The sequence below is a fragment of the Stegastes partitus genome, unplaced genomic scaffold, assembly GCF_000690725.1.
Source record: "Stegastes partitus isolate 25-593 unplaced genomic scaffold, Stegastes_partitus-1.0.2 Scaffold320, whole genome shotgun sequence".
NCBI classification, from domain to species: domain Eukaryota; kingdom Metazoa; phylum Chordata; class Actinopteri; family Pomacentridae; genus Stegastes; species Stegastes partitus.
This window is the reverse complement of record NW_007578051.1, coordinates 197,286-208,667: the sequence shown is the minus strand read 5'-3', so window position 1 is coordinate 208,667 and position 11,382 is coordinate 197,286. Positions and strand designations below refer to the sequence as shown.

The 11,382-nt window shown below is 40.7% G+C and overlaps 1 protein-coding gene across 1 annotated transcript; it reads right to left on the bottom strand.

The window, feature by feature from the left end:
• Positions 1 to 419: 419 nt before the first annotated feature.
• On the bottom strand, positions 420 to 2,023 carry LOC103358561 (neurexophilin-1-like). Its single transcript, XM_008283580.1, has 2 exons — positions 1,862 to 2,023; positions 420 to 1,367 (listed from the first exon to the last, which is right to left on the bottom strand). The coding sequence occupies exons 1-2, from the start codon at positions 1,919 to 1,921 to the stop codon at positions 624 to 626; spliced, it is 804 nt and encodes a 267-aa protein (XP_008281802.1). The 5' UTR covers positions 1,922 to 2,023; the 3' UTR covers positions 420 to 623.
• Between the last annotated feature and the right edge of the window lie 9,359 nt (positions 2,024 to 11,382).

Below are 11,382 nucleotides of genomic sequence, written 5' to 3'. Positions count from 1 at the left end.
AACTTCTGCCCCTGTAACTACAGTATGGGATAGTAAGGACATTTATATCAGTGCAGAATACAATTTAAACACTTAAATCTTTGTTCTGCCGAATGGTGTTGGAGAGAAATGTAAAGAATTTAAAGGGCTTTATTAGCATCATCCACATTATCTGTATTGTGACATCTAGTGGTGCTAACAGAACATCTGAGGAGGATGTTATAGGAGCCCTTCTGAACCAAAAACTTCAGCAAAGTATTATAGGAGGAATTATGTACAGCGCTAAAAGGATTAACATGTCTGTTTTTTAAAAAGAAGAAAAACGTGAACATTAACCAACTTCCAGCCTCTGATTTGTAAAGATTTCTTGCTTTTATTTGTTGTTTGTGATGCTGAACTAAAAATCTTTGAACAATTGTTCAGAAAAGAACCGACAGTAAGAAGCTTTGATATTTATTTTCACAAAAACCAGACAAGTAATGGGTTAATCAAGAACATCATATTAGTTGCCGTAATTATTTCATTTCATAAAAATGGTCTAATGCAACTCTTATAACCTACAGCAAGCACTAAAAACATGTTTTACAGTATTTGGAAAGTTCTAAGTTTTAAAATCTCCCCAGCATCCTTGGCTTGGCCTCTGTTTAATCTGTGGGCAGGTAGGCTGGAGTCTGGGAGCTGTAGTCCGGACAGACTTTCTGAACCAGCCTGTAGTCTGTGCTGTAGAAGGACACGTAGACGCAGATGACCTGGAACGGTTTGGAGCACATCCAGGTGACGTGGCTCTGGGTTTGTTCCTGCGCACACGTCTTCGACGGGTCGTAGTTGCACAGCATCACCTTTTTGTTGCGTTCGGTCTTCTCGTAGTCCACCCTGCAGTTGAACGTCTTCGAGTCTTTGGGGTGGACCACGCTTTGGCGCTCCAGGTCGAACTCCACCTCCTTCATCGGTGGGACGAGGCTGACGGACACGTTGCCCACTCCTGTGGAGTTGTGGCGGAAGTAGACGCCCAGAGAGCCGTTCCCGTGATCCACAATCTTTCCCATGATCAGCAGATTCAGTTTGACTGTCTTGATGTTTGAGTAAAAATCCCCCCAACTGAACGTCCGGGACAGTTTAGCTGCTCCGTGAACTTTCATGATGGGCTGGAGCTTTATCTTTAAGGATGGGTTGGAGTTGGATTGTGAGTTCCCTTCAAGAATTTCCCAGAGTCCCTGTTTGGAGAGAGGGATGAAGGGGCTAATGGGGAGTCTGGTGTTCTGAACCAGACTCCTGGTCTGAAGAACCCAGTTGTTCTGTGGAGACGCCTCCTGGTCTCTGTGGAGTTGAGGAGCTGTTCTTTTGATGAAGGTGAAGTTGCTGTGCGTCTGGTGTTGCCCGAGAACCAACTAGACAGAAAACCATAAGAACAAAAGACAGCTGGTGAAGTTAGAAAACATCAGCAGATTCACTTAATGCTCACTTTGTGACACATTTTTAGCAGAATCGATGACATACAAGAGAAATGCTGTGAAAAAATGTATTCCAAACTAATTAAATTAGAAATATCTAGATGTAAAAATACAAATGCATTTAAAATCTGCTTAACTATGCTAAAAGTACTTACTATGAAGAACTTTACCCTGAAAACTACTGATGCATTTGCTTTTGAGAAGCAATTTAATCCTGTAAGTGATTTGGTGAAATGTTAAACCTCATGCATGATGTTAAAACTGCAAAGTAATTACAATAGTGCAATAATTCTATGTGTAATATAGCAAAAGTCACATGAAACGCCACAGAAATAGAAAACTTTTACATCGAAACCTCCCCATCATTAATGTGAATGCATTGAATTATTGTTTTGTGCATCTTTTTTCCTTTTTTTTTTTGTTTTACTCACCAGACAAAAGGTTCCTTTCAGAAAAATCCAAACAAAGCAATAATTAGCAAACATCTCCATAGTGCACCAGTTCCAACAGCCATCCACTGCTGATTGAATTTCTTTCAGGTCAAGTTAACTTTTGGAAATCCATGTTTAATAGCAGGATCCACATTAAACAAATACTCAGTCAAAGCAGCAGGGAAGCGTCTGTGTGCTGCTGCTTCACTCCCAGCACACAGACTGGGAGGCTTTCTCAGATCTCGAGATTTTTAACACCCAGATTTGCTGTGTCTCCCCTCGCTCGCTCTCTCTCTTGCTCTCTCTCTTTTTCTCACACTCTCTCGCTGCTTTCTGCTTTCCCAATTTCACACACATAAACACACACACCTTTTTCTTTATGTTTATGCAGTGTTAACGATATCACACTTTATCAGCCTCCCCGTAGCCCTCCTGCCCGCCTCCCTGTCATGGAAAACATATTGCATTTTGTTCGGGGGTGATGACACAATTCAATTAACACTTGGTGAGTATGACACTTTATTTACATTCATGGTGTTGAGGGGGTAAACTAAGCCAAGAGAATGTGATACTGCCATCTTGTGGCTGGATAAGAAAGTGCAGACTGACCAAGAGCGAGGCAGCTCATGGTTTATTATTACACTGACCAGCCACAGCATTGAAACCACCTGATTAATCTTGTGTTGGTCTCTCTTGTGGTGTCAGTACTGAGCTGTCGAGGCTTTGACATGGGACTTCTGGAGGTGTTTGGCACCTGGACATTATGGATGTGGATGCTCAGTCGGGGGCTGCAAGGTGGATCGGTGGTTAGCATCGTTGCCTCGCAGCAAACAGTTTGCCGGTTCGCGTCCCAGTGAGGACACCCGGGATCTTTCTGTGTGGAGTTTGCATGTTCTCCTCGTGCAGCGTGGGTTCTCTCCGGGTTCTCCGGCTTCCTCCCACACAGTCCAAAAACATGTTGAGGTTAATTGGTGATTCTAAATTGTCTGTAGGTGTGAATGTGAGTGTGCTTGGTTGTCTGTCTCTAAGTGTAGCCCTGTGATAGACTGGTGACCTGTCCAGGGTGTCCTCTGCCTTCACCTTGAGTCAGCTGGGATAGACTCCAGCCCCCCATGACCCTAGTGAGGATCAAGCGGTGTATAGATGATGGATGGATGGATGCTCAGTCGGATTTGGATCTGGAGAGTCAACACCTTTCGCTCTTGGTCATGTTCCTTGAGCCAGTGCTGAGCAGTTGTTACAGAATGGCAGCGCTCGCTGTCCTGTACTTGGTCTTCAACAGCGTTTCAGTGAGTGGTTCGTGTCAAAGAAGCATCCGTCTGTCGTAAAGTTTTATACTGATGCTAAGCTCTACTTAATAATGCAGCACCAAGACTCTAATTTAAAGGCGTGAAATCAAGTTTATAATGTCTTATTATCTTTGCCGTGTTAGGTGGAGTACTGGTTTCAATGCGTCAGTGTTGGTTCAGGTGAATTCAGGACATGCAGCAAAACCCGCCTGCTTACTTGTAATGCTATAATGCACTTGTATGTGACACGCCAGCATCAGGCTGTCACGAGGATGAAGGGCAGCATCATGGGAAGCATTCTGAAGGAGAGATTTCAGAACTAGATTAACAGTTTGTTTTTATCAGCAACTTTGAAGTTGTACATTATAGACGTTGTATGTTCACTGGCGGCATGGTTAGATCGCTGGCTGATAAATTCAGCAGGACAGAGAGAGAATCAGCTGCACCATCTGCTGATGCTGCCGAGCGAAGGCGTTACTGAAAGTCATTCCAGCACTCGTGTCAAGTGATGTGTTTTACGGCACATTATTGTTCTGAATTATACAGGTTTATGGTGCTTTAATGTGCCGTGTTTCTTCAGTGTTTACTGATGAAAATGCTCAGTTTGCTTGATCAGTCTAGTGTTTTGTCTGCAAATGTTAGTGATGCAAAGGAAAGTTTGCCCGTGACATAAAAGCTGAATAACTTGAACTTAGCTTTATTTAAACCGGTTCTCTGTATTGAAACCAGACAGTAAGTTTTAATGATATTAGTGTTATTGGTTTTAACACCAGAGCTACCTTTTCTGAATACATATAGACGTAGCCATCAAATATCGAGGTGTCCTTTGGTCTGGTTGTCTTTTATTTTAGAATGAAATACACTAAATAAACAAATAAATACACTAAAACAATCCTTTCTCAGTGTTGACATGAAAAACGAAATTGAAAGCCTGCATACTGAGAGTTCACCGTTCTAAAACCTTTTTGTTGTATCTGCGGGTGTGTTTGTCCAGATAAAATCTCACATTGCACTGAACCAACAGGAAGCTGTGATCAATGAAAGCACTTACTGGAACCCGGTACAGATTAAATTCCAAGATTCCAAGATTAGATTTTCAGAATTCTGCAGCTGCACAAATTTCTGAATGTTATGTAACTGCAATTCTAATAAAAGAAAGACTAAACATTTTGTAGCAACTTTAAAACCAGGATTTCTTGCTGTGAGCACAGCTGCTGTTTTTTAAAACAAAAGCAAAGTCAAACATTTGTAGTCATTTTGGGGAAAAAATCATGAATTAATAGATGCTTATTTGCATTTGAGCAAATGTGTAATTTGCTTCCTTCGATCAAAGATTAAATTGAAGTTTTTTCAGTGAGGCCAACTTATTTAGATTTTTGGGTCAAAGACATTAAGTTTTAATCCTCCTGCTCCGGCTTGCTGCAGTCTGCATGACTTTAATCGTGGCAGAGGTCATGTTGCATGTTGTCGAAGGAAGAATCAGAAACAGAATCAGAATCCTTTTTATTGTCATTATGCATTTGCTTTTCATATGAAATCGCAGCTGGAAGTCTCAGCTTTCAGCAAAAAGAAGAAAAATGGCTTAAGTAGACTTTCGAAAATCATAAACACAAATAAGAAAGTATAAAATATAGAAATATAAACATTGTAAACAGGCTTTAAAAAGTGCAGCGGTGTAATGTCCAGGCTGTGTGAGGTCATGCAGGGGGGAGGTGACATTCACAGCTCTAGAAGAAGAAAAATATCATCACAAATCACTTCCCATTTAGGATAAAAAAGCCGTTGCATGAAGTTAAAAGTTGATCCTTACTTTTCTGTTTGCTGTGCACCACTGAGCAACAAGCTTCTTTATCAGCATTCCTGCTGCTTTATAATAAAAATTTGATCAATTTTCCATTTTACAGTCTAAAAAACATGTTTATTCTTTCCAGGTTGTGATACCAGATATTCAGACCCATAAAGTTAATGGCTGATTAATTTTGTAACCATAACTGTAGAAATACAAAGAAGTAAGCACAAACTGTAGTTCGTGCCTGAAAGTTTTAATCTTTTGAGTTATTTTCCTGTAGTGGAGACACAACAGAGAACTTTGCTTTTAAATTACACAAGAACTCCGAGTTAATGTCTAGAAAAGTTGCCAATAAAAATGTATAATGAAAGTGTGGCACTCACTGAGGGCTGCAAGGTGGAGCGCTGGTTAGCACCATTGCCTCACAGCAAGGACGGTTTGCGTCCCAGTGAAGACACCCGATATCTTTCTGAGTGGAGTTTGCATGTTCTCCCCGTGCAGCGTGGGTTCTCTCCGGGTTCTCCAGCTTCCTCCCACAGTCCAAAAACATGTTGAGGTTAATTGGTGATTCTAAATTGTCAGTAGGTGTGAATGTGAGTGTGCTTGGTTGTCTGTCTCTAAGTGTAGCCCTGTGACAGACTGGTGACCTGTCCAGGGTGTCCTCTGCCTTCACCCTGAGTCAGCTGGGATAGACTCCAGCCCCCCGTGACCCTAGTGAGGATTAAGCGGTGTATAGATAATGGATGGATGGATGGATGGCACTCATTGCGTCGAAAATTATAAATATAATATAAATAAAGGTTTGATCTATCAATCTATCTTAATCTTGTAACCATGATTTATACGACCTATTGCGTTTTTTTGGGGGGTTTTTTCCGCACAATGTGTCTTTTGATTTTTCAGTATAAAATACCACAAAGATGGTCCATTTCACCATCACTGTATATCTCCTGGTTTTAGTTCAGTTCTGAACAGGCTGTTTTGGTATCTGTAGCTTAATGGCAGCTGATATCTGGACCCCCTTCAGGAAGAAGACTCACGCAGTGTCTATGATTGACAAAGCAAAACAGTTGACAACAAGGCAGCTGACATGTATTAGATCCTGTCCTGCGTCTCTCGTTGCTCTCCGTTTGTCTACGTGTCCATTCCATCTCCCTTTTCAGTTACTTCCTTTTTTATTTTGAAGTTACTTAACCTTGTGCGTCTCTAGTGTCTTTGTGGAAGAAGGTCACATCTTGAGCCTCCAGATTCTCCTCAGCAGCATGCATGACTTTATCATCTTGCTGTAAATGGCGACCACACAAGTGTGGTTTCAGTTTGCCAAACAGTAAGTTTCATGGGGCAAAAGCTCAGAGCTACATTTGTCTTCCTCCTCCACCTGTGCTGTGACGGATGGACGCAGTGTTCTGAAGCAACAGCACAACAACTCACAGCTTTCCTCCCTTTTTTTTTCTTCTTTGACTGCTTTGATTTGAGTTTTAGTGGACAGTGATAAAAGGCTTGATAGTATACATTCATACCCCAAAATGAGAGTGCTTTGTTTTCAGGTGAGGCAGAGAACTTTTTGAAGTGCCCTCATAGTGCAACGTCTTCCCCTGTCATAGTAACCTAATGTTTGTTTACATCATGTTCACCGGATTCTTTGCTCCTGTTTGGGTTTCTGTTTGTCAGGCTTTGCTCACAGCTGAGATGTTTTGGAGTTCTTTGAGCTCGCTGGCTATTGGCTCCTCAGCTGGAATGTAGAAGTTCAGCAAGATTTTTACTGGCTGGTACGGCTAGTAGGAGGAGATCTAGTCGTGGGAGGCTTGAAGATCAGTAGAATTACACGTCTTCATATTTAAAAGCTTTTACTTTGCACCTTCAAGTTTACAGCAAACACAAAACACAATTAAAATGTACTTTCCCCATGTGGGACCTTTTACTACCGTGTATTAGAAGTGGCACATTTATTTAATGTGCTTTGAATATTGCTAATAATCACTTTTTGTCCTTGGTCATTATCGGCCAAATGATTATTGTAAATTTAAGTGAGGGTTGACTTTTGTCAAACAATCAAAGAGTGTCTCTGAAACTTAGTTTTGAGGTCTCTTGTTTTACGAATACAGGAGCATACAAATACAGCAATGATAGCAATGATAATCCAATAATATTTTATTAAACTTTATGAGAAATAAACAACATGGTCCAGACAGAAATGACATTAAGCCAATTGGACTCATCAGACACTGGTTGATTTGATGCACTCTCAAGCCTGCCAACCTCTATCTTTTCATTACATATGAGGTTATGTTTTTTTTTTCCATCAAGGTCTTTACGGGAAACCACAGGCCAACTAACCACACAGGTTTAACTAGCCAGGCTGCCAGCACACTGCCCTGAATGTGGATTGGCAAACTTGATGGAAGAAGGCTGACTGTCAACTCACGACTTATGTCATTCGATTATTTCTGGCATGTGTTTCCTTGTTGTGATTTGTGTTGCTTTGTATCTCATTTCTTTCTCTTTATTGGGATTGTTAACCACATGCTTTCGTTTATAGAGTGTCAGAAATGCCACACGCCTACTTCAGTTATCTACAACAATAAGCAGCCAGAAGTGGAGGCATGGTGCTATAGGTGTGGCGTTGCTTTGTCTGAGTAATTGAGCGAGGTAACTTTAAATAAACTAGAAAGAAACAGACTAAAATGTTGAACCTTCAAAGTGGAACTTTAATTGCTTTTCAGCATTGATCATAATTAATATGAGGTGGCTTTTTTTTTTTAAAAAAGAAACTATTCACCCACTTCAGGTCAGTATTTAGTCGATGCAGATAGGTCTCAATGACCACATCTGGACACTGCGATGTAACCCCATACTTCTTGGCAAAACTGCTCTGTTAGGTTACATGTGGGTCATGGGTAAAAGATTTCCATTTGGACTGAGGTCTGGCCTCTGACTCGGCCACTGCAGAACATTCACCTTGTTTTCTTTAAACCCTTTCTGGATGGCATTCACTGGATGCTAAACAAATCTCCAAGTCGCAGGTCTTTTGCAGACTGTGTGAGGTTTTCTGCCAGGACTTCCCTGTTATTTACTGCATTCATTTTAATGATGCTGCCACTGCCATGCGTCACAGCTGCTATGGTGTGTTTGTGAATGTTTGCATCTAGTCTGATGGTGAAAAAAAGTTTAGTTTTAATCTCACCGGACCAACAAACCTTCTTCCAGTTGATTTCAAAGCCCTCCTTTCTGCTGAATTCTAGTCGAGATTTGATTTGATTTGATTTGATTTGATTTGGGATTTCTCTTTGCCGCTCACCCATAAAGCTTTTACTAGTTAAGAACAGGCAGACGTTATTGTGTACACAGTCTCTCCAATCTCAGCTGCTGGAGCTTGTAACTCCTTTAGAGGACTCAGATGTCTTGGTGGCCTCCCTCACCAGTCGTTCTCCTGCACGGTCGCTAAGTTTTTGAGAGCGGTCTGCTCTCATGTGACATATTCCTTCTATTTCCCATTGATGTATTTGTCTGTACTCCAGGGGATATTTAGTGGCTTATCTATTTCCCAACTTATCCTTTTCACTGACTTGTACGGTTGTCTTTATGATAAAATCATGTGGGACAAATGCACTACACTCATTTCATCATCCTAACACAGCTGGTATGTGGGGCCAAAGAAAGTCAAACTTCCTCACTGCACTGAACCAACAGGAAGTTTAGATCCAAGAAAACACTAATCCGACCCCGGAGCAGATTAGATTTCTAGATAAGATTTACTGAAAACCAAGATTTCTTGCTGCGGGCACAGCAACTATTTTTGAGACAACAGTAGAATCAAACATTTCTTGTCGTTTCTCTGAAATGTTTGGGGGTTTTTTTTGTTTTCTTTTTTTGCATTTAAACAAATTGCAAACTGACTTTAAAAAAAAAAATATGACAGTGAAGGCAATTTAATTAGATTTTTTTTTTTTTGCGTTAAAGATTCAGGGATTGACTTTCACCTAATTAAAATCTGCTGCTCCTGCAGTCTGCATGCCTTTGATTGTGGCTCAGATCATATTACACATTTTGTTGTTCTTGGTTGGACTTGTAGACACATATTTTTGGTCTTGGTTGGACTCGTAGCACCAGTTTAATTAGGTCACTTTAAAGGGTGGGAATGTTTTTGCAACTCATTATTTTACATGTTGTATTTTTTAATTAATTTACATCACTTTGAAGAAATCTGTTTTCACTTTGACATTAAAGTAGCTTTTTTGTCTAAAATGCTAATTTAAATCGACCGTGATTCAGTATTGAAAAGCAATAGAAGAGAAAACTTCCAACTTCTTCCAACTTCAAATTTTTTTTGTGTTCTCTTTTGAATTCAGCTACTTTTGTATTTAAACTGTAGCATCAAAAATCTCTTTAATCTAACCTAGGACCCCACTAGTCTTGTCCCATTGTAAAAATACAGCCCTTCAGCTCATCCCTCATCTAAAACAAGCTGTTGTAGCGCCTGTGTCTCCCGAAAAGCCCACTTTACTTTAGATCTGAAGCCTTCACATGTGAGCCAGTGTAGGAGGTCCAAAAGTAAACGATAAGCAACATACTTAATAACATAATTTCTTGTTCTTGATTCAAGCCTGGGCTGTAAGGTGGCGCAGTTGGTAGCACTGTTGCCTCGCAGCAAGAAGGTCGCTGGTTCGCGGTGGGGGCACCGGAATCTTTCTGCGTGGAGTTTGAATGTTCTCCCCGTGCAGCGTGGGTTCTCTCCGGGTTCTCCGGCTTCCTCCCACACAGTCCAAAAACATGTTGAGGTTAATTGGTGATTCTAAATTGTCTGTAGGTGTGAATGTGAGTGTGCTTGGTTGTCTGTCTCTAAGTGTAGCCCTGTGATAGACTGGTGACCTGTCCAAGGTGTCCCCTGCCTTCACCCTGAGTCAGCTGGGATAGACTCCAGCCCCCCATGACCCTAGTGAGGGTTAAGCGGTGTATAGATAATGGATGGATGATTCAAGCCCGAATATGTAAAAAAGGAAGCAAGAAGAAGAATTTAATCTTTCAATCACAAGCCATATATGCACATTTTCAATATCTGACATTGTTAATTGGTGTACATGGGCAAATGTGTCAAAACGCTAACAGAAGAGGAACAAGTCCACCTTCAGGAAACGCCAAAGGCAACAAATTATCTATCTGTAACATTGATTATTCGTGTGCGGCCCACATTCCTACTCAAGTAGAGAGTTTTGTGAGAACATCACCATGCCAGGAGCAGATGACAGTACTGAGCTTATATCAGCTTGTTGCAAAAATAGAAAAAGAACCCCAAAAACTCTTGAACCCAGGTGTTCATAGTATCTTAAGCCTGAATTTTATCCTTTTCCATGTGTTTAAATCATTATTTGAAGCTGTGGGCACAATTAATATCAATATCCAACATTTTAAATATATATTTAGGATAGGAAGTAAGAAAAAGTATAATAGATCTTCTTTAATGTATATTTAATTGTCTCATGAATGAACTTGCTTTGTCTTGACTAGTTATAAACGTGAATAAATGAATTCGTTTATGTGGGCTTTGAACCAACAATACCTGCCCACTCAGTACATTTCACATCATGATGAATAATCTGTCGCTGGTGAATAAATCACTGATGATTTAACTTATAATTGGGAGAGATTATTTCTGAAGTGCTGAGCTGTGTAATGATAACTTATTCTGCAGTAAGCCCAGACATAAAAAGTTCCTCTCAAACACCTGTGTTTCACTTTCCCATTGTTCCATTAAAGGACATATTCGACAATTATATTCTGCAATTATTTAGCTCTGAATAAGAACAAAGCAACAATGTTGACCTCGTGACTAAGTGTTCTAGTGTGCATTATAACTTGACTGAATTAATTTCTTAATCATTGGCTTGTGCACAAAGCCACAGGGCATCAAGCACATACAGCTCCCAGGTGGATCCTTAGCAACAGGCTGTTCTTTTTACAAGCAAACACACAACAAGGAGGTAACCATTTATTGCGAAATTTAGGTTGGACTGTCACAGCATCTCAGGAATTATGTTCATTACAGATTAAGTCTACTGCTTATGATGGTACTGCTACAGTAAAGTAGGCGGCTGTGGCTCAGGAGGTAGAGCGGGTTGTCCTCTAATCACAAGTTGGATCCCCCACCCCTCCACAGTGGAAGTGTCCTTGGGTGAGACATTGAACCCGAAGTTGTTCCCAATGGCAGGCAGCACCTTGCATGGCAGCTCTGTCGCCATTGGTGTATGAATGTGATTTACTCTTTGGATAAAAGCGTCTGCAAAATGAAATCGTAAAAAGTATTTTTCTCCTTGCAAAGCAACCCCATACGCTCTATTAACAGTTGCAATGATTTACTTTCCTCCATGGTTAGGATATGGTTAGTATAAGATATTTAAAACGCCAGGTTTAAAGCTGGGCAAAGATTGCAAACATGGTTAACCCTT

What these genes read in the sequence shown, in the direction of transcription:
- LOC103358561 (XM_008283580.1), bottom strand. Translation starts at nt 1,921, where the DNA reads ATGGAGATGTTTGCTAATTATTGCTTTGTTTGGATTTTTCTGAAAGGA. An exon ending in TGAAAGGAACCTTTTGTCTG is followed by an intron (nt 1,368 to 1,861) that starts GTGAGTAAAACA and finishes TTTTCTGTCTAG; the next exon opens with TTGGTTCTCGGGCAACACCA.